The following is a 27958-nucleotide window of genomic DNA, read 5'->3' as shown; positions in this document are numbered from 1 at the left end:
TTTTTTTTTTTTTTTTTTTTTTTTTTTTTTTTTTTATAAATTAATTTTTTTTAAAACCTGGTACATTCATCGTGTTAAATGGCCTTACTTAGGCCATGTTATCCCACATTTAACTTAAAAATTTAAATCCCTACACTCTTTTTTTGCTCTTTCAAACATGTACAAACCATATTTCTTTACAATTTTATACACATTAACAACAATAATTAATTAATAATTTTGTGAACTTTGGGCTCTGGCCCAACTTGACTGGACTATCAAAATTAAAATTTTGCAATATTACTCAACAGACTAAAAAACACAAAGGTGAAAACAACAAATGTCGAGATTAAAATAGTCTGGTTATGACAAGATAACAATATCATGTCTTTCTCACATTTTGAAAGATATAAATAGGTAAAAGAGGGAGAAAGATGGGAGCATGAAATTTAAGCCCGCATATATACTGATGGCAAAGGAAGTCTACTCTACACACTTGCACAAACACACAAAACAACTCAAGAGATCAAAACAGTAAGTTTCTTGAAAACATGAACTCAATTTACAGTAGCTACCCAGCAGCCCATCGGAAACCTGGTTGATCACTGGTGGTAGCCACTGCTTAATGCCTCATGGGGCCTCTGAATGTGTGGAGCTGTGTGATCACTGGCACAATGCTGGCAAAAGCTGATGGTTCGGAGTCATATCTCCAGCTTTTGTTCTGTGCCACACAGTGTCTCAGTGGGATAGAGATCAGACAGTGATGCAGGCTGAGACATAATTTTTCACCAGTTTTTCCTCAGGGTGATTGTGATGGCAGCAGTCAATTATGACCTGTTGAACTGTGGTGTCACTTAATGTGATGATATTCTGCACAATTCCATTGCTGCAACATGAGCCGACTCAGAAATGGAACGTTGAACTCATATGGTTTTTACCTTTGTGTAAGGAGGAGCTTGTTGAGGATTGCCCCCGCCCACCATCAAAGTACTCTCAGGGATCTCTCGCTGTGGTTTCTAATCATATTAATTATATTGGTACTCCTAAATTAGAAGACAAAATTTTTTTCTTTGTTCCCACTTGGTATGCAGAATTTCTTTTACATCAGTGTATATATAACAAATTGCATTTCTAGCTGTCCCCTCAATAAGCATCTGCACCTTTCAGAAAGATGTAACCTCTTTCATGTAACCTAACAACCAAAGGAAAGAGCATGTTATTGCAAAGCTGAAAGCATGGTTCATGGATGTTGAACCTCTTCATAGTTGCCGAACAGTGATGGAATGGATGGGGTTTCCTTTGGATAGTAAATGAAATCAGATAGGTTTTCCATCTGTGTCCCATTAGTTTTCATTATTGGTGATACAGTACATGGAACAGCAAGTTAGCATTTTTGCTCTCAGATACACCAATCCAAAAAGGTGATCATTCGTATCCCATTTTTTCTTTGGAATTTTAGCACTGCTCTGAAAAATGCATAGTGCACTACCAAGCAAATTAAACCGCATAATGTTTCACAAACACTCTCAAAAGCAGGCGAAATAGTCTAGTGTCTGTACGCTGAACAGTAGTATTGCTTCGTGTATTGATAATTCTTTTATTTTTGTTTTGGAAAGAGATGAAAGTTCTGTGTTAGAGCCAAAATGCTTTAAAGAAGTTTTTCTGTACTGCTGGAAGTCAGTGCATGGCATTGTTAAAATGAAAAAAAGAGAGAAAGGGTCCGTAGTTTGGGTGTCTGAAGCGTCTGTTTTCACACAGATACATTCATAGAAAAAATAATAGTTCTTAAAACACCAAAGGAAACAATACAGAACCAAAATGTGACCAGCTATGATTTTTTTATTTTTTTATTTATCTTGAGCAGCGTTTATCACTGTTGCTACACATTTGATCAACTTGACCTAAGACCATATTCATCGCAAAAAGTTTGCTATTTACAACAGGTTCTGTCTCAAGTTTATTGCTCAGTAGGCAGGGAAAACAGCAAAGCATAAAAATCCATTTTAACATATATTTCTTAAGTTAAAACGTTTAGAATTGGAATTCCTTGTTGAATTATAAAATACATCGAATAGATGTGCTACTTCTGTAGGTGCCTCTAAAATAGTACACACTATGAAAATAAGCAATAAATAAAACAACATTCATACAATAAATCGAACTCTTTCAGTTGAAGATAATTATGACTATGAAGACAAAAAATGCTATAGTACATTGCAGTAATTAGTCTTGATTTAGAGCAGTGACTGCATCTGGATAAAAAATTCTTTACCTGCTTTATTTTTCTTGTACAAATGGATTTGGCCTTTTTTTTTTTTTTTTCTTTCAAAACTCTGATGGAGTTGAGTGGTCTGCTGCAGTAGTCCCTGTCATACTTGTGTCATAGCACATCTTGTCACACATGACAAAACACAAAACCAATGAAGCTGAACATGCAAAGCCTTGTTGGATTATGATCAGTTTGGAGTTGCAGGAAGGGACAAGGTCTGTGGTCTCCATCCATTCTTTACACTTGTAACCTTTAAGAGTATGTAATAATATTTCCCTGAATAACCTTTCTGATTGGAGAAGCCTTTAATTAGTAATTATAGCTTTTCAATTGATTGTGTAGCTGCACACACATATGATGTGATGGATGAGTGATTCAATGGGTGTCATGATTTTTGTGATGATGGTAATGAATTGTATCAGACGTTATCTGAGTGAAGCTCTTGCTTAGAGTATATTTCTTACTTTTCCAAACTTCCCAAACCAGCATCCAACTTTCAGCCCACTCCTCTGAACACATGTCACGAAGTAAGCATGAATACCAGATATTTCGTATTCATAAAGCTTGCACATGACAAATGCTTTCATATGAGACCTGAATGATTTTCTGGATAACATACGGGCATGCAAGCATTTTTCCCCCACAGTATTTCTTAGGATATTACCACACATGTTGCCCAGACAGTTTCAGGAGAACGAGGTCCAAATATTATCCAAAGTTATCCTTTATTCATAAGTAGCACTCAGCAGGCTTCATGTATAGTCATAGTTTGCTTCATGCTTTCTCACTTCTGAAAATATTCTGCTTGGTTTGGACGAAGGAGCTGCCTGGGAATGGTGTACACAAACATGACACCCACTCACAAACTGTGAATGCATTTAATCGTTGCCTGTGCCATTTTCACCTGCCTGCAATCAGACATCACACAGACTTTGGAAAGGGAGCTGGCAGGCTGAAGAAAATTTATGTTCAATCCAGCTGTGCTGGACATTTATGTGCATTCTCCCATCCACCTCTGCTGGGCTGTGTTAAGAAAAGTTTGGGAGCTGCGCTGCATGTGTGAAAATTATAGCTATATGTCCTCATAGACTTCACTGTTTTCAGGTTGAGCACCAAGCTGCAACCTTATGGTGTGTAGTGTAGCTTTTGAGGGAAAGACTTTTGATTAGTTTGATTGTTTACATCAAGAAAAGAGGGGGCTGTATTATATTTAATTTGAATCAGAGCACAAATACTTGATTGTTAAATTCCATTTTGAGAAATTTTGCCTCAGCGGATTGAAGGTTTTTTTTTTCATTTTTATTTTATTTTCGGGGCTGCATCTTAAACCTCTTTAGTTTTGTCTTGCATGCTTCAAAAGGCCTGTATATATTCAGTGTGTTTTTTCCAACAGTCGAATCTTTTTAATACCATCTCAAACCTAATTGTAAAACACAAGCACCCTCTACTGGCCAAACAAATAATGTGCAACCATGGAAAGAACACTGCTGATGTTCTGAGTAGTTTACATTTTTGACATCTGCTCAGTGTGGAGATTTCTTGACATTCTTGTGTGATAGCAGAGAATTAGTAACCTAGAGTATTTATTATTGAATATTATTTTAAGTATTATCATTTTGAAGAAATTAAATGATTTTTTTCCATCAAAAAACAAACATGTGCTAGCATACCTATAGTTGCAGTGTTTGAAGCGTTCACTATTTTCTTCTCCTGAAGGTGTGTGTGTGTGTGTGTGTGTGTGTGTGTATGTATGTATGTAAGTATGTATAGCAGAACAGTGCTGAATAATCTCTTATTTATGAAAGGAGATATTTAGAAACGCAGCTTACAAACATTTTTAAACTCTTTTGGGTTTTGGGGTTTTTTTGTTCAGTGAAATTTGGTGTGAAGTGCTCTCAACCTACTTTACCCCTATTTTGATTTTGTGTTGGGAACGTGAAAAGATCAGTAACATTATGCCGTCTTAGTTTAAAAAAAAAGTTTAATGACCAGAAGGGAATAGCTTGATTGAAAAATAGCCCAGCATGTTATTCATCATTAAAACACAACTTGATTATAAATGTATTAAATTACTGAAATTCTACTCTGTGAGTCTTAAAGATGTGAGGAGGAAGTTTACAGTTTAAATTTTCTTCTGGGTCCAACTTAATTATGTTTCTCGCCTCATAAAATCAAATTAGGGTAGTGTCATTTCCAAAAACGTTGTGATTCTTCTTTAATCTAATTTATTTGAAGTTGAGAAAAAATATTTGATTTTAAAACTGGAAACTAAGGGAAAATCATTTGATCTTTTAATTTTTTTTTAAGCTGCCACACTGCAGAGGAGACATGCTGTTGTAGTGCTTGCATAATGTGACTTGGTAATGTCTTACTGCAATGAGCAAGCCTCAAGCAGTATATGTTGCTGCAGAACTTTCAAATATTGGTCACAGATGTGTAAGTTAGCCACCCATTGTGCACCATTTTACCCTTTAAGTAGAAGCTGACCATTGATAAATATGACAGTTCTAATGGATGCTCTATTTCTTCGTCCAAAGCATGCCAATTCCATGATTCACATTTATTTTTTATTTTTTTTAAGTTAGAATTTTTTTATTTTATTTTTTCGTATTTGTTAATGCAGGGTCAGAATATGTTTGCTTGCAATTTGGGTGTGACTCTGATCACAATATTTTGCACTATGGAATATTTTTGATCCAGGCAGCCAGAGGATCTGAAGATTAGTATTGGTTTTTAGATTTGTCCCCTGTGTACAAAGATTTTCTCTGAACTTTTCAGTTATATGTATCGTAAATGAGAAAATCTCCAATCTTTGCATTTGGTTCATAATTTGTTCAATCATTTGCCACACAGTTTTTAACACATTGGAGAACTCATCACTGTCGCCATTTCTGAAAGTTTCAACTCCTCTTGGATGTTCTCCCAACAAGGTGCTAGAAACTAAATTAATTTCGAGGCCTCAACAGGTTCTTTTAAAGACTGAAACACATTTTCAAGATCATCATCTGACCCATATCCAGACGTCTTCCCATGCGGATGCTATTTTCAGTCCCATTTAGTTCCCTAGCACTTGTGCATCTGTACTCCTTACCAGTTCTTTGTCCAGTATGTCAGCAGTATAGGGTTGTGGTGATGGATGTCAGAGATCACCTATGGGCAAAGTGAGCAGCTATAGCTCTCAGGTCAAGGCATTTTTTCACAGATCTCATTTCCCAAGTAATGCATTAAATTATCATTATTATGAGATTCATAAAAAATTGAATCTGCCTCGCTCTTGGTTCATTTTGCACCTCCACATATAGCCGACACTTGCAACACAGGTATCTGAGCATGCTTGGGTGCACACAAACAGGTACATGTCTGGACTTCTGTGCTGCTTTGAAGTCACTGAAGCAATGAAGCTCAACCATCATCATCAAATGAGAAAAGATCTGTATTTTTCGACTGCTGGACTCAGCTGTCTAGGACTAGGCAGTTGAAGAATGAAAGTGTGACAGATGAAATATTTTACACACAAAACACAAGCTGGACCAAAAATGTACTCCCGGTGTGTGTGTTTCTCTTTCACCTGTGCCCTCTTCTCCTGCTTGGGCTACACAGTGTGCATTATTGAGGGTATGCTACTGGCCATTAGCAATGCCGAAAGCAACAGTATGGCATCTGGACTGTGGAGGAAATCACCCAACCATATTACAGTTATCCTTTAATTTGATTTTCATTTTGTGGAAGTGCATAACTTGCAGCGAGCAAAGATTGTGTTGCTTAAAAAAAATGTGTACTGGCACATAATGGCGTGCAATTATTTAAGTTCATTCCAGAACTCTGCGTGTTGATGGTCACAGTCTGAATTTGTAATACATTAATGTTTAGAACCTGGGTTCAAGTTAAAACATTTGTATATCACAAATGTCAACATGCAAGTGGTCTTCCAACGGGTGACTTAAAAATAGCAGCAGTGCTGAAAACCCAGAGATGTAAGAAAAGAGAACCTCAAAAAGAAGACTGACCCAATTTCAATAACAGGATTATTATATTTTTACTTAGACTAATCGCTTAATTTAAATAAAAAGTATATACAGTGTATGCAGTATATTGTTTGTATCTCAGCTACTCAAAGGTTTTATTGAGAAGAAAAATTTGGTTTGTGCAGTGGGAATAAAGCTAAAGCAAAAGTTGATTTTACAGATAACACTTAATTGCATTGTTGTAATAATTTCTTAGTGCTGGAGTCATTGCAGGAAAAAAAACTAAGATTTAAATTCAATTCAGTTTTGTTTATATATAGCGCCAAATCACATCAATAGTTGCCTTGTCGCACTTTATGTTGTAAGGTAAAGAACCTACAATAATTATTTAAAAATCATTACATTCATTGTTATTTTATCTTATTCTTTGTGCATATGGATGGATTAGATCATAGGTGTCAAACTCTGGCCCGCGGGCCAATTTTGGCCCGCAGCCTACTTACATTTGGCCCGCGAAGCCATACCAAATTACTATCAGAGCTGGCCTACTGGTATTATACAGCTAATATATATATTGTTTAGTATTAAGCTTTGCTTGTTCCATATTCAGTTTTTCAGCAAAACGTGTTTGAGTCCATAAGAAAAGATTCATTCTTATATCTGGAGGAATAAATATATTTCAATAAATATTAACGTTAGCCCGCGACTTTGTTCCAGTTTTGAATTTTGGCCCACTGTGTATTTGAGTTTGACACCCCTGGATTAGATGGATTCGTATGCTTAAGAATAATGCTGTAAAAAATATAGTTAAATTAGAAATCGCACTGTGTTTAAAATAAAAAAATCAGATGCATCCATTTTGACAGGGCCTTGTGATGGATGAGTATATCCTGCTTGGAAAAATTACAAAATGAATAGAAAAGGAAATTATTACACCAGTCTGGCTAAAAAAGAAAGAAAAAAAGAGTGGTACAAAAAGTTATGATAATAACTTGGTAAATCTGTTGCTGTTAGTAAATACACCAATCAGGCATAACATTATGAGCTACTGCCTAAAGCTGGGCATACACTGTGCGATTTTGAGACACTGGCCCATTTCGAGACTATTTTTCAGTCGTGCGACCGTTTTGGGGATCGCCCCGAGTTCGGCCTTACCTGTGTGTCATGCATCGTGTTGTATACATGGGATAACGAGAAGCGATTAAAACCTCATGATCAGCTCCCGATCAGCAATCATATGGTCACAAGAAAATCAAACCTGTTTGAAATCCTGTCGCCCCCTCGTGAGGGTTTCGACGCAAACTCTCACATTGCGCACGCGCAAACACAGAAATGGAAGTGAAAAAGACGGAGTAGCATGGCAGCGCAGCGCGTAGAACTTTTCAATGTGGCCTCACAAAATTATCACGACCGCATCAACCATGAAAAGAGTTGGATGGACATTGCTGCTCAATTGCAGCTGCCTGGTCAATGTTTTTCATTAGCAATATAGCAAAGTTGATGGTGGTGGTGTGTGTGTGTCTGTGTGAGTGAAAGACAGAACGAGGGGGAGAGCAAGTGACAGATTTTGTGTTATAAATCTCATGTTATAGACGCACAGTGTGAGCACTCAGGTCGCATCAGAGCATCGGGCCGTATAGTGTGAGACCGTGAATAGGGACCCATGAACTTCTAACCCCTGCGATTCAATCGTACAATTTAAGCAGGAGCTGAATAACGCGACTGAAAAAATTGCACAGTGTATATATAAAATAAAATGTGGTTCATCAGATCAGGCCACCTTCTTCCATTCCCCTGTGGTCTAGTTCTGCTGGTCACGTTCTGCTTTTTGGCGGTGGAGGGGGGTCACTACAGGCACCCTGACTGGTCTGTGGCTATGCAGCCCATTACACAACAAACTCCAATGTACTGTACGAACCAGCATGAACTTTTTCGACAATTTGAGCCTCAGGAGCTTGTTTGTTGGAACAGACCACATGGAACAACTTTCACTCCCGAAATGCATTAGTGAGCCTTGCCCTCCCATGACCTGTTGCTGGTTCACCACTGTTCCTTACTTTAATCACTTTTGATAGATACTGCCTGCTGTAGACCCAGAACTCTCCACAAGAGCTGCAGTTTTGGAGATGTTCTTACCCAGTCATCTAGCCATCACAATTTGACTTTGATCAAAACTCAATCCTTACTCTTACCCATGTGTCCTAATTCTAAAACAGCAAGTTTGGGGATAAAAAATGTTCACTTGCCCCCTAGTTATATCCCACTTTGCCTGACAGTAGTCATGATATTTTGCCAAATCAGTGTATATTAAGTATTCTACCTCAAGTCCATTGACAGAAAAAGGGGGGACTGCTGTCAGGTTGTGTTTGGGTATGCCTGTGGTGCAGCTTTCAAAACGACCTCATGGGAGCTAGATACTGATTCATTGCTATTTAAACTTTAAGCCAACTGCAGTTAGCTGCCACATCGACGCTCTGTGTTTTTCACAGTGCAATAACTGATTTCCTGACAGATTTAGTACATCTGTCAGTAAATACACCAGAAAAACAACAAAAGCAATATTTACAATTAACACGTATAGTGAGCAGGGATAAGTAAAGCTGTTTTTACTGAAGTCTGCAGCAAATATCAGTTGTTGACACCTGGCCCACTCTTGTTTTTTCACTAATAGTAGGACACTATGAAGACACCTCATCTGATAGTGGTTAGGTTAATCAAAGAAATAGTAGATGGAACCTTTGCCTTAAGTCCTCATGAGGATCCTGAATGTCAAGGTGTTAATCGGTTGGTGTTTGTGTTCCTTTTCATTATAATGACGTCTGACGGTATGGGACAGTGGAAATTATGCAAAGGATGAGAACAGGATTAAAGCAGAAATGTACCTTCAGATGACCAAAGTTTGTGACTGAAAAACTCCCTTGCTGAACATTTATTGAAACTTCAGCACAAATACCTAAAGTGACGACATTCTTAATTTTAGTCAATAAATAAGGAGTTTCATAGATATGTGTTCTGAACAACTGAAAAAGATTTGCATCATAACTTTGCACCTACTCACTGTGGCAAATGCTTGTTTCTTTCTCACTTTGACTCACATACACAGTAGCCTAATCACACAAATAAAGATTCTTCATGATTTAGCTCATAGAAGTGACTCACTTGCATGTTTGTTCCTTTGCTCTATCCTTATTTTTTTACATTGTTCATTTTGTCTTAAGCCTTTCTGCTTGACAGTGGACAAAAGAAAGCAGTAAAATCTCTGCAGATGACGCACTAAATCCCTGATCTTTTATTTTCTTGCTTTTCCAAATTCTTTTTACAATCTACGGTGCTTCCTGTCTCTCTGAAGATGTGTCATTGTTTCCTGTTTCTTTTAGCAATTTGGGTTTTCTAACCATAATGTTCATCATTTCTGGAAGTTCACTTTTTCTGTTCATTTAATTTTTTATTGATGTAGTGCAAACTCACAATAAGTCACCTCAAGGCACCTTATAATCCAAGGTTAAGAGCCTACATTACTCATACAAAATCTCCTTGATTTCCTTCACATTGCATTGATTTAAGCCTCCTGCTTCATAATAATGGTCATGCCATACACTGACCTAAAAAAGCTCATCTTTCCTATTCTTGCTAAGCTGAGGCTACACTGTGCCATCTGTCCTAATCCCACAATAAATACTCAAACACTTCCACATGTGAACATTAAGACTTCCAAAGCACACCATACAACCTCAACAGGACTTTGTGTGGTCTTGCAGAAGTTGGATGGTATTTGTCTGATATTCCAAATGGGACCAGTGTATTATATGTTATGCATAAAATTCATCAGTTTTATAAGTGGAAAGGCTGAAAAATGCACGCATTATTTGTGTTAGGGTTCAAAAGCTGTGTTTATAAATAGCAATTTAAAAAGTTTTGCCTAACAGAGTAGTATGCAAAGCTGGGATGTTTTATTGCACTTGTGCAGTTTATCAATTTATATATGCAATACAAATTGCATATATTTTCTTTTTTTTGGTGTTTTAGCTGTTGAACAAAAATAATTTACTCTCACAATAAAACTGAAGTTAAATATGTAAAAGTATAATAAATATAGTAAAATCATTATCAATCATTTTTAAAAATTATTAGCATGGTTAAATATGGGATTAACTATTTAGAATAACCTGTAATAGTCACATTACCTGTCCTCAGGGGCACTTTGATTATACAGGTTTACACACAAGCCTTTATTGTTGGTTGTCTTTGGTTGAGCTAACATAAAATGTTGTCATTTCATTCAGCTGTAATTCATAAATAGCAACAATTAACTTTATATCAATACCAAGTTCAGGTTTTGGGCTGGATTATTAACATCCTTTTGGAAACATCCTCATCAATACAACTGGCTTTATATTGTAATGTTTTTGCTTATTATCCCAGTGGCTCTGCACTAATGTATCAGAGCTATTTGTATGTGTCTTATGCACAGACAGCTATTTACACAGCAAGTCCAATACACAGTAGCAGGCAGTGTGATTTATGAAGATCTGATGTTAGTTTTTCTTATGAAATTTTATTTGGAAGAACTTGTTATTATGTCAGGCACAGGAAGTCAGTAGATTATGATTTTCCTCCTTATAGCAGAACTCTAAAGCACATTTATCAAACATTTTGTGTGCATGTGAAATTTGTAATCTAAATATAAATGATACATTGGGTCTATTTTTCAGTAGTTTGGAATCACAGAACTATGCCTGTGTGGTTAATTCTCATTCATAGTGATAAATGTGAAGTGTGTTCATGAGACTCAACACGCTTTTTTAATGCCTCAGCATTCCACAGTAAACAATAATTGCTGATAAATTTTAAAAAGCCTTTGAGAGGAAAACAAATACACCCCAGGAGTGCAGAGGTTTTGGAAAGTCTGTCCTTTTTTTTGTACAAGAGTTACCAAACACATAGTACTGAAGTCATACAAAATGTACATGGAATATAGATGTATACAAAAAAGGATCTTTTTCTTTTTTCTTCCAGTGAGTGGAACCGGAAAACAATAACTGCACATATACAGTTCACTTGCTAGCATTACTCTGGATAGACAGAGTAATATAGTTATATGCCAGAATGAAAGTATTCATGGAGCAATGAGCAAACAAAGACTTCTCCACAATAGATTTCAAATATCCGCCTATACTGGGCTTTATTGTGAACTCAGCATCTACAAAAAATAAATAAATAAATAAAATGGGTGATTGCCCCAACAATAGCATATAAAAACACATTTTACTAAGGTTTGATATTTGATCAACCAAAAATTAAACACATAAAACTCAGTGTATTCAGAGTTGTTTGAACTTTAGCTCAGTTTGTTGTTGTTTTTTAATGCAAAACTAAAAAATAAACAAATAAATTAAGATAAATGCAAGACTTCTCACTGCAAACAGTGAGGAGAGTAAAGCCAGGCAGTGCTAATGATGCTGAAAAGCAAATATTAAGTGTAGCTGTACATGCAAATTTAAAATGCCTAAACTGCTCTTGGATTAATCATTGTAGCTCCAAAGTACAACATTTTACCTTGTTATCATTTAGAGTATGTTTAACCAGGCTGAATTGGTTAATCTAAAAAAAACAAAAAAACAAATTAAGAAGTGCTATAAGTTTCCTTAATATCATTGTAGGGAAGCATTTGATGTATTATACAATAAAGTTTGTGTTTTTTTAAACAACAAGTTTATGTTAAATGTTCATGAGCCTGTACTTGTGAGTCTCTGTGCCTGTAATTCAGTTTTTGCCTCTTCTAATTTTACAGTCATAAAATCACCAAAAGGAATTTTTTTAAATTACCTAACCTATTATTATCTGGCCATATGAACTACAAGTTTATTCACACATCTGGCAATTTGAATCCGAATCTTATAGATGGGACTCTGAATCTGATACAGAACTTGTAAATCTTTATATTTACTGTTTAGTATCTGAGCAGTTAATGGGGTGCAAGACCAGTTTTTTATTCATGGATTTGCAGTAAGAAATTTTTTTTTTTATTTTTTTTTTAAGATGCCACTTATTTGTTTATCTAGTGTGCCATGTTGGTTCTTATCACAGTTAGATTTATTTGATAGACTGTTCTGAGAGATTTCTTCATATTTACAGAATGGCCTCTTGTGCTTTTTTCCCCTAACAGCTAATAAGGACAGTGAACAGGTAGAGGCTGAGAAGGAAGCTGTATCTCCTTCAGCACAATCTCCAGAAGACCCTTCACTAGATGCAAGTCTCCTTTCTAAACCTACCACTGAAGCAGCCCAGCCACAAAGCCACTGTGAAGAAGGAGCAAAGGAAACTGTAAACAGTGACTTGCCAAAGCAGCAGTCATCAGAATCAGATCCCCTAATAACACCCGCCCCAGAAAAATCTAGCCCGACTCCAGCCACATCGTCCCCAACCACCTCAGCGCGCAGACATCATGAGACTGGGGCTCTTATGATAACGAAGACCACATATGTTATACCAAAGAAGCAGTCTGGATCTCAGTCTCCATCAAGCCACACATTAGTCTCAGCATCATGCCAGAAGCTGTCTTCAGCCCCCACACCCCTGAATGAAACCCGAAATCTGCCGGTGCCACCCGCACCCAGTGCACCCTCCTCCAGGCCCTCTCAACCCAATAACCAGGTCAGACAGAGTATCCAGCGCTCTCTCACCAGCATCCTGTTCAAAAGGTGAGAACTATATCACTGATTAAATGAAAGTCACAGCCTTAGGTTTTTTTATTGCACATATTCTGCTTTTTTGGGGGAGTAAATGTAACATGAGATTATTAAAAACATATAATAATAGGTCTAGTAGAAAAAAAATGTAAGTATAGTATCTTTTTGTTTTTTAAAAATGACACTTGAGCATGCAGTAATGAACTGCGCTGAGGGAACCAACATTTGTTTTATTTGCCTTCCACAATTCAGAATCATTCTCATCTCGGTGACTGGTTATTAAGTAGCATTACCAACACAGTGTAAATAAGTGTCCTAGACAATTTAACAGTTTTCTCAAACTAAGCTTTAAATTTTTGCAGTAAATGTCTCTCAGTCTTGAAAAACAGCACATTTCTGGACTAACTGTTTTTCTTTTTCCATTTGCTAAGGGTGTGTGAATGTGAGGATTTGGAGATGTCTGAGAGCGAAGCTGCAAAGCTTGTTGCAAGCATTGAGATGGAGATGTTTGACATATTTCGCAACACAGACAGCAAATACATGAACAAGTACAGAACTATAATGTTCAACCTAAAAGACCCAAGAAACAAGGTATGTTGAAATTTGTTAACACCAATTTTAGTTTATGTACATATAAATATAAATCAAATTGACAATCTACTTCTTTATGTCTTCTAGGGCTTGTTATACTGTGTGGTACATGGCGATATCAATCCTTTCAGACTAGTTAGGATGAGCCAGAAGGATATGCAGGCTACCAAGGCACCTGAGCCAAGTGTGAAAGAAACAACAGTGGTAAATAATATTAGTCATAAACCATATCAGTGAAATAAAATTGTATTGTATGCTTCTACTTGATATCAGGCCTGATAAAGATCAGCCAATGCTTTTGTCATAAGTGATTATCTTAAATGGTTCCTTATGTCTTTCTAGGTTAAGGATACAGCTGCTAAAATAAGTTTGCCAAAGCCTGAAGCAGTTAAGGTTGATTTACCCAGTTTGAATCCTGCAAAATCTGACAGAAAACCTGATAGCATGGTACGTACCTATCTTATTTAAATTAAACAGTTGGATATACAGTTTTTATGGTGATTATGCTGTGTCTTTTACATCATATTTTTTTTCATGACGCGTTACATCAACATCGACTAAGAATTATTTTTTGTGTTCTTGTGTTGGTATATGTTGCTTTACAGGAACAGAAGAGAAGTCTTCCTGCTCCTGCAGTCAAGCCCAGGGCAAGCCAAACAAGCCTGGCCAATGCAGTGCCAGATGTTCTTGCCTGCATGCTAAAAGACACAACATCAGAGCACAAAACTCATCTATTTGACCTAAAATGCAAGATATGCACAGGTAAATTTAAAAAACGATGAGAATAAATGTAAAAACTACTAGACATCATTATCTGCTGATTAGCTGTTAAATTCAGATTTTTAAAAGTAGTTTGTCATTCCTTCCTAAAGGCCAAATGCAACCTATGGAAGAGGAGGAACCTGCAAAGAAAAAATCCAAGCTATCTGTATCCAGAGATAAGCACGAACCATCTTGGAGAAAGTCTGCAGGGGATGACTCCCCACTTCTGGCACCACCTGACTCTCCTGACATGGATTCTCCAGCATCCAACCTATTGGACCCTTCATCCCATTTCAATATTGATTCTGCTGCACTGACTATAGTGGAATCACCTGCTTCTCCTGTAATGGATTCTCCAGCCTCCCCCACTTTAGAATCTCCTGCTTCTCCTACCATAGAGTCCCCTGCATCCCCAACTCCAGATACCTCTAAAGCTACTGCACCAAAAAGACCATATATACCAGTTTTGGTCCCACCCGTTTCCACGGTAACCATTACACAGCGTCGTGATCCCCGCACTGCAAACAGGTTCTCAGCTTCGTCTAGTAGCATCTTTGGTTCCAGTAACACAACTCATAAACGGGCAGCTCCTTATGCTCTTGTTAAAGAAAACATTGCATCGAACGTAGCATCATCACTACCACCAACCAAAACAGTACCTAAATCCATCTTAATGAAGCCATCTTCCACTGCTGATCCCAGACTTTATGGACCACGCTCGAGGTATAAAGAACTCCAAGCCAATGTTTTTTTGCTTTTTGTTTTTGTTTTTAAATTTGTCCAGAAGCTGGGCATTGTGTACATGTGATTGTTGTGGTTTCTGTTTCAGAACCGTGATCTCTGAATCTCCAGCTGATGGTGAGACAACTCAGTTCCTGGCAAAGCAGGAAATACTGTGGAAGGGTTTTCTAAACATGCTCACTGTAGCCAAGTTTGTCACCAAGGGATATCTGGTGTCAGGATCTGCTGAAAATCTTAAAGCGGTATTGTAATGCATGATATTAATTACATTTTTTACTGGCTATATCAAAAGGATTTATAATTGTCACTGGGTGGAGATATAAAAAGCATTTATTTTTGTGGTTTGTATAGGATCTACCTGACACTATACAAATTGGAGGACGAATCATGCCTCAAACAGTGTGGGACTACGTTGCAAAACTAAAGACCTCAGTTACAAAGGCAAGCAGAATATACTGTATTTCTTTTTGCATCTTACCACATATAATAATGTTGAGGCTACATCAGTATTTTACATGCACTTTTGTTTGCTTTGTATTTGTTAGGAGTTATGTGTGATCCGGTTTCACCCTGCAACAGAGGAAGAGGAGGTCGCCTATGTCTCCCTTTTTTCCTATTTCAGCAGCAGAGGTCGTTTCGGTGTGGTCGCCAATAGCAGCCGTTCCATCAAAGATGTATACCTTGTCCCACTCAGTGCAAAGGAACCAATCCCATCTATGCTACAACCTCTTGAAGGACCAGGTGTGAAATGCTTTGACTGTTGCCTATTCATAAATAATTGACATTTTTCTGTTTTATATGTTTGAATATGTGAGGGTTCATACCAAAACCATACCAGAGAGTTGTTAGACTTAGTGTGTTTTCTAATGTGTTATCTAATTTTTTTCCAGGACTTGAAAGAAACCGCCCCAATCTTCTTCTTGGTCTAGCAATCGTCCAGAAGGTCAAACGTCCAGGAAGTTTGCCACAGGAAATGGAAGACAAAAGACCCAAAGTTCATATGTCCAAGGACCCTATGTGGATCCCAAAACCACCAGTCCTTTACGGTTCTGACAAATTGGAGATATTCCAACCCTATGATCCAGAGACTCCTGCTAGTACCACCCCTCCTGGTTCACCATCATGCCCTGGGTCACCAACAGACTCTTCCTCCTCTGGCTCAGTCACCATACCATCTCTATTAACTTCCGTTAAAGCGGCCCCTTCTGTTTCTACCTCAGCCACTATTGCTGCAACACAGTCCACCTTTAACAGCAGCTCTGATAAAAATCCCATTATTGCATCCAGTGATAAGACACCACTACAGACAATCTTGAGTACCTTGTTTCGTAGTAATCAGGCTGACTCCACTGTCTCTGATGGACGTTCTACAAAAACAACAGTAACTGTTAAGAAGAACCCAGTGCTTTCTGGATCAGTGGTGGATCCAATTGTCCAACAGTATGGACACAAAACCAAAGCCAAGGAGATTGAAGATGAAAATGACTTTGACCGACCATATGACCCAGAGGAAGAATATGATCCAGCAATGGGATATGCAACCGTTGCTCCACAGACCACAGAAAAAATTAAAGCTGATGCCCCAGCATTATCAAGCTTTGTGGAAGATGATGTGGCCTATGATCCAGAGGACGACACTATCTTTGAAGATATTCAAAGTAATACTCCTGTAGCAAAGCCCCCTGTTACAACTCAAACATTTGATTCTCCATCATGCCCAGTGACGGTTTCCACTTCTTCCCCAGCACAAGCTTCTGCTCCAGTTGCAGTCATGCCACAACTCCCTACGGGCACAGTGGTTGTCTCAGCTGCAACACTAAGTGAACAACAGAGGATGCTTGAGGAACTCAATAAACAAATTGAAGAGCAAAAACGGCAGTTAAAAGAGCAGGAGGAAGCACTACGTCAGCAGAGAGAGGCTGTGGGAATGTTCATGGCTCACTTTTCTGTTTCGGATTCACTTATGTCTCCCCCACAAAAATCTTTGCCGCTTAACCAACTGTCCTCTCTGCAGAAAGGTATTATAAAAACAGAGTCAAAATCTTCAGAAACAACAGACAAGGCTACCCCCCTTACAGAGACTGTGGACAATTCAAATTTGGATTCACAAGCTGTGAAAGTAGAAGACGCAACACCTGTCAAAAATTTAGGAAATGATACAGATGGTGTTGCAAAGCAAGATGAAACACAGAAAGGTGTGGAATCTGACAAATATTCATCTGCTGGAGAGATTGAAGATTCTGATGTAGCTTATGATCCTGAGGATGAATCACTTTTCAATGAAATTCAAGATGATGTTTTTAAGGGGGGAACTGTAACAACTATGGACTCTGTGCCTAGAGCAAGGTATGGTGGCTCTCACAAGGGTATGTCTCCAAATTCATACCACAGTAGAAAACGAAGGTCATCACCAAAAAAGCGGAGTCATCGGGAAAGGGACCGCCACAGAAGTCCTTCAAGACAGTCACAGCATCGTTCTCGTTCTCGGTCCCGAAGACGCAGAGAAAAGGATAGACACAGAAAGAGTGAAAGAGACAGGTCAAGACACAGAGTTAGAGATCCATCTGAACGGCAGGGACGCCATCGCAAAGATCATACCACACGCCGGCATTCTCTTGGGCGTAGAAGATCCCCATCTTCTTCTAGAAAAACAGAATCTGTGTCAGTTTCACCAAAACTGAACAGAGGACCCTTGCCTCAGGTCCCTGAGAAATCAAAACATGCAAGTGTTCCATGCAGTTCTCTAGACTCTGCTGGACAATTTGAAGAGAGTAACATATCACATGTTACAATCAAAAGTGATCCAGATGGACAAAAATCAGAGTGTAATCATGTTGAGAGCTCTGAAAAACACTCACACGAACCTCTATGTAATGTGAAGCTTGAGATTTCCGAACCACCAAAATTTCAGGAGTTTCAAAAGATTTCACTGAGTGACCATGATATGACACAGCAAAATAAACTCTATAAACAGGACAATTTGTTTCACAGCAAACTTGACAGTACAATTCCTCTTAGAGAAATTGATCCACCTATTCGAGATTCTCCCCAAAGCCCAGATCCAGAACCACAGTTTGTGAAACCTAGCAGCATAGAAAAGAATGACTCTGTTAGAACTGATGAAGTCAGCGATTCAAGGGAAGATATTAGAGTCTTTGAAAATAATTGTTTGCCAATTTGTGGTCAAGCAATGGTGTCTGTTGGAGATGTGATCTCAAATATTAAAAGCATGGATTTTAGAGCATTGAATCTGAAAGCTTTTGGTGCCAAGGGACAAGGTCTGACAGAGACACATAATGAGACACTAGCAGACAATCCTTGCTTCAAGCATTCAGAAACAAAGGGTCAAGAGGGAGGATATTCAAATCCAAGTACAATCTTAGGAATGAGAGAACAAGGTATTCAACATCAAAATACTGTAATAACTGGTTCATGGCCAGCCTTGAGAGATTCAGAAATGAGAAGTGAAGCACTAGATAGTAATAATGCTGGTGTGCCTTTTATTTCTGGTGTAAATCCAGAAATAAAATGCCCAAGTCCTGATGTTACACAAAATATTGTACCTACTGTTACAAATTTGTATATGGGAGAGGCAAGCCTCCAGCGCAAAAGACAAGTTAACATCATGAAGGGCCCTTTGTCTGACAGATCTGCACCTGGTAATGTTGGTCCAGGTCCAAGGGATTCTTTATCAGCTGTGTATCATCTAAATACAGATATGAGGGGGCTGTTTGAAGTTAATGAGAGAAACCAAAATGTTAGTTGTGTGCAGGAAGGTTTACAGTGTCCAAAGACAAATGAACATAGATCAGAGCCAGAAAACATAGATATCAAGAAAGATTTGAAAAAAATGGGAACATTTGGGGGTCCACAGGTAGAAGCTATGGCTCCAGATAGTAGTGGAGGTGGTAGAGGACAAAAAGATAAAGATGAAGGTCAGATTTTTAGATCTGATGTAAGTAGTGGGATGAGGGAGTCAGGTCCATTGTTTATGGGCTTAGGAAGACCTCCAAAGACAAGACATGATGGCAGTATGGCTTTTGAAGAAAGGTGCCCCCGTAAAAGTACTCTTCAGCCACATGGCACAAATGCAGATTTTGGCAAGCTTGGTGGCAGTCATGCAGATGCAGTTAATTCAAACATGTTGAATTCAGATTGGAGAGGTGAAGGACTAAGGGATAAGGGGAATCAAAATAAACATATAAGTGCTCCAGATTGGAATGGCCCAGGATCAGACATAAGAGATCATTGGAGAGGGTCAGATTCAGTCAGGGAAGCACCATTGGTACAAGATGAATGGAGTGTCCATTTGTCTGATAGAAGAGGTTCAAACATGGAAAGCCAGGGACCTTACACGGGAGGGAGTGGAGGCCCAGAATTCGGACAACCAGGGGCTGAAATGAGAGGTCCAAACATGCAGTATCCAAAGCTTAATAGTGGAGGACCAGAGGACTCACACCTCATGGAAGGAGGACTTGAAAGGATAGACCCCATTATAGACAATCAAGGACCTGACTTAGGAATACCAGGGGCTTCAGATTTTGTGGGACCAGAACCTAAAAGAAGAAGTGTAGCCATGGAGGTTGCTGGACCTGACAGAAGAGGTCCTGTGGGTCCACATTTTAGAGGATTAGGACCTGAGAAAAAAGGTCCACATATGGAGCAAAAAGTACATGACATCAGGGGTCCTGGCGGTCCAGATTTCAGGGGAACCTGGGGTGAAAGGATGGGTCTGGATATGGCTGGTCCAGGGTCTGATAGTAGAGGTCCAGGAATTGAAAGGAGAGATTCCATGGAGGATCCTGGGACTAATAGGAGAGGGGCTGGGTGTCCAGAATTTAAAGGACCAGGGCATGAGAGGGAAAGTATGTCTATCGAAGGTCCTGGACATGAGAATAGACGACCAGGACCTATAGAAGGTTCTAGGCCCGAGAGAAGAGGACCTGGAGGTCCTGATATCAGCAGGCTAGGGTCTGATTGTAGAGGTCTTGCTATGGGGCCTGGCAGAGTTTCACAAGGTCCAGATTTTAGTGGGCCAATAAATGAAATACCAAGTTTTCCTATGCATAGCCAAGAACCTGAAAGGAGAGGACCTGGAGAAATAAACACAAGTGGACAGGGTCCTGACAGGAGAGGTTCACATATTGGTGTTGCTGGGCCTGAAAGAATTGGTCCAGGTGTGGGAGATCTAGGGCCTCACAACAGAGGACGAGGTGGACCACATTTCAGGGGTCGTGGAAAAGAAGTTGGGTATCAAAATATGGAGATTCCTGGGCCTCATAGGAGGGGTCCAGAATTTGGTGCACAGCGGGTGGAAAGGCCAGGTTCTGATGTGGATCCTGGGCCTGACAGAATAGCTCTAGTAGGTCCAGACTACAGTGAAAAAAGATATCCAGATATGGAGGGCTCAAGACCAGGTTGGAGAAAATCAGATGGCCCTGATTTAAGAGTTCCAGGCTACAAACATGAAAGTTCAAATACTGAAGATCCAAGACATGGGGGAAGGAATGACTGGGTAGCGTGTGAACCTATTCAAGAAAACCCAGATTACCATGCCCCAGAACCTGATCGATTGGGCCAGAGCTTTAGAGGTCGAAGGCCTATGAGGAAAAACATTAGAAGACCAGGGCCCGGCTTCTGGGGTTCTGCTCCTGAGAGGAGAGGGCCAGACACAGAGGAACAAAGGTTAGATGAAAGAAGGACCAATATAGAATTCTTAGGACAAGACAGAGAATGCTCAGTGGATGACTGGGAAACATATGCTAGTAGAGGATTTGGACCTATCCAAGAGGGTCAAGATGAACAGGACCAAGAAGATATTAATCAAGGCCTATTTAGTGAATGGAGAGGCCCTGAAAGTAGTGGACCAGGTCCCATGCAGAATAGACCCAGTATGTTATTTCAAGGACCTGTAAGGGGTCGTAGACATAACTGGAATGCTCCTGGCTGCAGAAGTGCAGGGCCTGTTGAAGAAAATCCAGATATGGTATGCCCAGGGCCAAGTAGGGGAGGTCATGGAAATGATTGGACAGAGCTTGATAGAGAGGGTGCTGGGGAATTCTTTACAGGAGAAAGAGATCTAGACAATAGAGGACAAGACAGAAAAGCAGGGCTAGGATCACATATGCACAATCATCCAGATATGGGAAATGACTGGAGGCTGCCAAATGTCAGGGGAAAAATGAGAGGGCCAAACATTGAAGGGCGTGGGGCTCTCAGAGGAGGTCCAGGCCTGATGAATTCATGTCTAAACAGGAGGCAATTTGAGATGGAAGGCCCTGATAGAAGACCTCCAGCAGGTCGAGATCTAGGACCCCCAGGACCTGCAAACAGAAATCTAAGCATTGAAGCTCCAAGGTGTGATGGGAGATTTTCAGATAGTGGTGATCTAAGATCTGAAAGGCATAATGTAGAACCTGAAAATCCTGAACCAGGTAGACAAGGATTTGATTTCAGAAGGGAAAGTAGAGGTCCAAAAATGAGAACTTTGGGGCCCAATAAAACAGACAGCAGGGGGCCATCACCTCAGCGTTCAGATTTTAGAAATGGACCTGGTAGGTGGGGTGACAACACTAGGTCTGAGCCAGATCCAAATAATGACATGCAGGTGTCAGATATAAGGGGGGCAGGTTATGTTAGTAGGGGCCCAAATATAAGGGGGAGAGATCCCAGGCAGAGAGGTCATACACCCATTAATGAACGAAGAGGTCCTCGTCCCATTGCAAGATTCCAACATCCTGGAGATCCACATTTGGCACAGTTTAATAGGCCCCGTGGCCCAGGTCCAAATAGCGGAGGAAAACCATTCCCTGGTTTTGAAAACCCACAAAATCAGCAAGCCATAAGACCTCAAAGACACAGAGGTGCCTTACTTCCCACTCCAAAAGAAGGTCTCATACGTTTCCCCAAAATATGATTCCTTGGATTTTGGCATGAAACTAAAACACATTTCCAACAGACAGAGCGGAGTAGATGTAGGTAAATTGATAACATGTAAAGAATGGGTAAAACCTGCTTGTAAGAAAGAAGAAAGAAAATAGCACACCTGAAGGTCCAATCATAAGGGAAGAAGAAACAAAGGATAAGGTCAATTTGAGGGAAAAAATAATAATGGGTTTCAGAATTAAAAACAAACAAACAATTAACCTCTATTATCAGTGTTGGAAATTAAAGCAATGGTGAGCCAGATTAGTCACTGGGAAAAACATGCAGACCTTTAAGGACCTAAAGCTGAAGAATCAGACATCTAAAATTGCTTAGCATTGTTAGACTTGACAGAAATACCTTATCATAATGCCCAATGAATGTATTTCTTTTCTCACTGAGACTGACTACCCATGTGCTTGTTAAATTTTAATATGACATACAGGCAAAGCCATGCAAAAAATCCAACTTTGTAACTTGATAGAAAAGTGCTCAGAGATTACCATTTAAGTTTATTGTGTTGTAGTTTTTCTGTTTTCAAAGTAGATGCTTTTAGTATTGTTTTTTTGATTATTAGTAAAAGTCCTGCTAAATATAATTTTCAGTTGTAAATTTAACTTTATTTGTATTTGTAGATTGACAAAGTCATAAATGTTTTGTACAGAAAATGTACAGTTTTTTTTCTGTGTTTGTTTTTTTAATAGCCAGACTGTCAATATGGTAGCTCTCATCTTCTTTTATGTAGTTCTGTTGGTTAAAAATGACCCGTTCCATTTCTTTTAGAATGCAAGAAGTCAATAAAGTAACACACTTTATATGAAGTCTTATTTTGTCACATTTAGATTGATAGCTTAAAACCAGTTAATTTAACAAGCAAATCTCATATCAAAGAAAAGTGACAGTTTTACTACCTTTATGGCAATAAATTATTCTGAGACATAAAAGCTGGATTATTTTATTTAAATACAAACTGCTAAAACTATTCGGTGAAACATTTCAGATCTTCTGATCACTGTAAAGATTACTCATGACTCTGAGGTATTAATTGTTACTGGTTGTCTTGTAAAGTGGGTGCTGATTCACACACACACACGATGGATTCAAACTTCAGGCAAATTAAGGCAATACTTAATTTGTTTTTAGGTTTTCGAGGCCTCTTGCTGGGTAGTGTGGAAATCACAATATGCGAAAGTGGGTCTACATATTTTCTGTAACCCTCCACATGTATAAAACTTGTATTGCAGGAGTCTAGTTTAACTCAAGCATTGTTACTGCTGTTCTGTTGTTTTCTGTCATTTTACTTAGGATTAATTTCTCTGTTTTCCATAGTAGTGTTATTCTCAGGTCTTAAGAGATAATCTGTATAAAGTTTGAACTGCAACTGGAAATAATCTTTTATTTAAAATAAATAAGGAAGTCATTACAGTTTTTGCAATGTGAATGAGTATTGTGGAACAGTTTTTGTTATGTAGAAAAGTACTATGTTGGCCAGTTGTGCTGTTAGGGGTGGTGCTTAAACTTCTTTCTCTTTGTAATATATATTTAATTCATTTTCTCAACGACTTATGGAAGGTAGGGTCATTTGTGTGGGGGAAACCTATCCCAGGTTGCTCAGAGCAGGAGATGAGGTAAATCTGGAAAGTTCACCAGACCATAACAGGTTTAACACATGAGACACAGTCTGTTTTGGACCCCACGAGGTTCAAACTAGATAGTTATTTTATATATCTAAAGACTTTAAGATATTTTTTTATTGTGCTAATTTTTTTTTAGGTGCAAATGCTTTTATTCATTTAAAAAATGACACTCTTTCAGTTTTTATGAATCAAATAATCAAAACAGAAAATCTATCTATCTATCTATCTATCTATCTATCTATCTATCTATCTATCTATCTATCTATCTATCTATCTATGCGCATGTATAAATGTAGTTGTCTAACCATGAAGTTTCAAGAAGCTGCAATCAATGTATTTACATATTCTGTTTTTTGTATAAAAATGTAACATATTTAACTATTTTTGATCGCCAAAAAGATACTGAATGACAGAAAAGCGTGGAAAAAGTAGGACTATTCCGCCCCCTAACTGATCAATAAAAAAAAAAAACATTTTCTAATTTTACATAAGTAATTTATGATGACAGCTGTCGGTTTTCTTTAGGACCCCTCGTATATTTTCCGCTTGTTTTTGTGTTTAAAGTTCCGCTTACGAGCTTAAAGAAATGATTGTATACTGAGATAATCGGAGGTTTATCTGTGACGGGGAGAAGGTTAGCGCCGGTAACTGGACACGGTCGTCGTTACAGCCTGAGGCCAAGCATTAATACGTGCTAATCCCCGAACAGAAAGCGGTACAAAGACTTTATTAATTCAGTAACAACCTTTTATGCATTTGTATAACTTAAGACTGATTGTTTTAAATGCCCTGGAGTTTCTAATAGTATTACAAGTTTTAAAATGGCGGTACAGCCTGTTGATTTTGCCCAGGTTATGCCAACGTCTCCTTTGCTAATTGTAGCTAAGCTAAAATTCACGACAACGTACCTTCACGACCTAAATTATAATTATACAATTTCTTTAGCTAACATTAAGAGTAACTTTAAGTAACAAAGTATTTAGAGTAAGTGTTCTGTATTATATCTAATATTTTTCCTGATCTGTAGGGAAATATGTCCTTTTCTTCAACCTGTAAAAACATCAATGTGTTACCTTCATCGAGAGAACAGATAAGTGACTCTGCTGGAATGATTGTGAGTCAAGGTGGATGCTTTACCCATGAACATGGGGAGGTATTGGGCAGTGAGCTTGGGCTGATGGAGATGACAGAGGTTGACTGTTCTCACCTTCAGCATCTTCTCCAAGCCCATGTGGAGGCACAGTCAGAGTTTCCAGATGTCAGATGTCACCTCTCTACAGTGATGGTCAAAGAACAGGCCACATCCACAGTGATTTCTCCCTTCAGAAGCGCTCAGGCTATTGATCTATCAACTTCAAATGAAGACCACTGTATAGTAATGCCTGGAGAAAAGACACCAGTGTCTTATGGAGAGGTGCCAGGTTTTGTGCTGGCCAGAATTAGAGCTGAAGAAAGCCCAGCTGAACCTTTTACCAGTGACAAGAAGTCTGTACAGAATCGCACCAGACCAGCTGCTAGAGTTTGCTTAGAGAAAAGATTTAGCGCCATGTGTGCTGAAACCACAAGACAACAAGATATACAGTCTGCAGTTCTCAGCAAGTAAGTTTCAGAGATATGTATATACTATATGTGACTATCATTTTATTAAAGTATAGCATACATGTACTCATTTTGTGTGATATGTCATGTTTCAGTTTTTTGACAATACTTCAGCAGTCTGCAGAGGTTCAAGAGACAGTCACGCATCCTCCAAAGCAGAAGTGGGTGAAAATGGACAGAGCAAATTCTTTTGGGGTGTCTAGTTCATATATAGAGGGTGTTTATGGCCCAGTCACCAACACGTGTGGACAGGTATGCTGGGGGGGGGAAAAAAACAAATCAATGTGCTTTTATTATATCTTAATGGTAAAGCAGAGCCCACTGTTTAATCCTTGATTTTTCTGATTTAATTTCAGGTTATGATCCCCAAGAGCGTTTTAAATTTTCACCCAGCAGAAGAGCAGCCTTTGGTTAATCTAGAAAGTAATAATTAGTATTCTAATATTTATTCATAAGCCATAACTGTGTTGTTGGCTACAATTATGGACTGAAAGGCTGTGTCTAACTTGGTCTCACATGCTTGGGTTTTTTTCACAGAGGATGCAGTGATACCTGCTGCGGTGATACCCAAAGCTGCTAAAGCCGCCCCAGACTCTGCTGGAGAGCCACAGAGCAGCAGGAGGAAAATTGCTAGATCTAGTATGTTGCTCAGCCAGCGCCGGGAGAGACACAACAGTAAGGAGAGGGAGCGCAGGTGAGCAGCCGAAGGTTACACATGGAAGCGTCCCTGCATCCATAGTGTGCAACAAGATAAACATTTGCATTTCAGGAATATCCTGGGATGCTTAAAGTGTGTTAAGTGTGCTTGCTTTTAAGGTCAGAGATTTAAAAGGCGTTGCATTTAGGCACAAAAAGAAAACTATTTCAATTTACAAATTTTAAACATTTTGTCCTCTATTTCGGGTGGAACAGTGGTGCACTGGTTAGCGATGGCTGTAGTTGAATATGTGTGGTTGTCTGTCTCTGTTTTAGCAGGTCATCTATTAATTGGAAGGTCGGTGGTTCAATCCATGGCTTGTGCAGTCTGCATGCCAAAGTATCACCGGGCAAGATACCGAACCCCATATTGTACTCTGATGCATCCTTCAGTAATAGAAAGTGCTTGCGTGAATGGGTGAATGTTGTATAAAGCGCTTTGAGTGCTTGAGTAGAGTAGAAAAGTGCTAAATAAGAACCAGTCCTTTTACCAAAAGTGCATTCATAGTTTCTTCTCAGAGCCTCGCACTCACAGTGTGGTGATGGCATGATTTAAGTGAACTCAGTCCTCGTTTGAATATATTCAGATAAGTAGTGCAACAGCAACGCATCAGAACTGAACATCTTTTGGGTTGTGATCATTAGTTTTAGCTGCTTTATGTGGAAACTTGATTTATTTTGATTTAAAATAAGAGTGTCACTGAGGACTGAAAAGAAACCTGATTCCTATGCAAATGCTAAATCAGTTTAAAACCGATACACTCAGAAGTTAAATGGTTCATGATTTGAAACTGCTGACAAGTTACCAAAGAATTCTTAGTGACTGATGACTGATTATTAAATATACAGGACTGCATCGCTCAAAATCATCTGCATTGTCTGCGCTGTCGTACAGGAAGAGGATTCGTTTGTGCTGTGATGAACTGAATGCGTTGGTGCCGTTCTGTGACTCGGAGACGGACAAAGTCACCACCCTGCAGTGGACCACAGCTTTCCTGAGATACATTACTAAAACGTATGGAGACACTTTTAAAGAGGTGGGCATGTGTAGAAAAGTGATTGATGAAAAGTGTCCTCTAACTGAATTATCTGAGACTAGAAAGCTGTGGCTGGAAGATAAGAGTTAATTACATTTCCCCTTGCTGCCTGTCTAATTAGTGAAGGAAACTTTGTGACTTTTGTTATTTAGAGTTCAAACTAAAGTCTTCACATTTTTACAGTTTAAAATCAAATAAACTTTATTGTTTTAACTGAGAGAAATCATCTGCTGCAGTTAGATTATGCTGGAAAAAAATGTACAACGCAGCAAATAAAATCACGCCATACTTACAACATGCACTATGCCACCAGAAGGGCGATCTAGACAGCTATAGACTTGCAGGAAGATAAAACATCTCTGGTACTATGTGTCATGAACCACTTCAATCTCCAATTCTTCTGTTTGCAGGAGTTCCAGAAAGTCTTCGCTCATGAGAGAGAGCGCTTTGGTAAGTCCAGCTCAGGTCAGGACCCAGTGCACCACAGGATGGATGAGACACTGAGCAGCATTTCCCTGGCAGCAGAGCAGTAACCTCTCCTCATTGTTTTCTTCTATATGTCAGCCACTAAACTGAATTCAACTGTCAGAGTAGCTCAGGCTTGCCCAGTGAGGTGTGGGTGTGGGGTTAAGATGAAGTATTGTTGACATGGTTAAATATATCCTTTCGATCACACTGCAACGATCTAGAAACTGGAAGGATTAGTTCAGGTAGTGTGAGGGCCGAGTTTAACACATCAACCTTTTGGAAAGGAAGGGCTTTCCACACACAGATGGCGCTGTTTCTCTTCGAAAAGCACAGGCGGCGCTCTAGTTGGCAGATGCCGTCCCTTCAACTATTTTATTTTGATAATATGTGCAGTATTTATACCCTGTATTCAAAATTGCACTTTAATGTCTTGTTTTCTGTTCGTTTTTATTCATTCAGAATGTTTTCTACTGAGTGCCTGCCAACATCTGTTCTGTATTTGGATATTTAAGCAGTTTGGTATCAAAGTAAGTGTTACTTCCTAGTTAGTTAATGGACTTTTTTGATTTCAGTGTTTACAGCAGAGTATTCTGAAAAGCAG

At 38.9% G+C, this 27958-nt stretch overlaps 2 protein-coding genes across 6 annotated transcripts in view; both read left to right on the top strand.

Annotated features, from left to right (window-relative positions):
• Nucleotides 1-23343, top strand: part of si:ch73-181d5.4 — a 31690-nt gene extending 8347 nt beyond the window's left edge. For all 4 annotated transcript variants that reach the window (XM_042222676.1, XM_005926160.2, XM_005926161.3 and 1 more), the window contains 10 exons: nt 12380-12914; nt 13334-13493; nt 13581-13697; nt 13836-13940; nt 14099-14255; nt 14366-14978; nt 15085-15238; nt 15348-15437; nt 15542-15737; nt 15887-23343. In XM_042222676.1, the coding sequence (XP_042078610.1) occupies nt 12380-12914; nt 13334-13493; nt 13581-13697; nt 13836-13940; nt 14099-14255; nt 14366-14978; nt 15085-15238; nt 15348-15437; nt 15542-15737; nt 15887-21912 (8153 nt within the window). In that variant the 3' untranslated portion in view covers nt 21913-23343. The remainder of the gene's footprint in view (nt 1-12379; nt 12915-13333; nt 13494-13580; nt 13698-13835; nt 13941-14098; nt 14256-14365; nt 14979-15084; nt 15239-15347; nt 15438-15541; nt 15738-15886) is intronic.
• A 469-nt stretch (nt 23344-23812) lies between these two features.
• LOC102292053 lies at nt 23813-27905 on the top strand. 2 transcript variants are annotated; one of them, XM_042222674.1, is made up of 8 exons: nt 23813-24272; nt 24585-24671; nt 24771-25156; nt 25252-25408; nt 25513-25579; nt 25694-25850; nt 26748-26889; nt 27300-27905. In XM_042222674.1, the coding sequence occupies exons 2-8, from the start codon at nt 24591-24593 to the stop codon at nt 27420-27422; spliced, it is 1113 nt and encodes a 370-aa protein (XP_042078608.1). In that variant the 5' UTR covers nt 23813-24272; nt 24585-24590; the 3' UTR covers nt 27423-27905. The 2 variants fall into 2 exon arrangements, with proteins under 2 accessions (XP_042078608.1, XP_014190303.1); XM_014334817.2 differs by having other exon boundaries at nt 23814-24272; nt 24585-25156.
• The last annotated feature ends 53 nt before the right edge of the window (nt 27906-27958 follow it).

The sequence above is a fragment of the Haplochromis burtoni genome, unplaced genomic scaffold (assembly GCF_018398535.1).
Source record: "Haplochromis burtoni strain Fernald_Lab_line unplaced genomic scaffold, NCSU_Asbu1 Contig_91, whole genome shotgun sequence".
In the NCBI taxonomy this organism is placed as follows: Eukaryota; Metazoa; Chordata; class Actinopteri; order Cichliformes; family Cichlidae; genus Haplochromis; species Haplochromis burtoni.
Note: the sequence above shows the minus strand (reverse complement) of the source record. Positions and strands in the feature narration are given on the sequence as shown.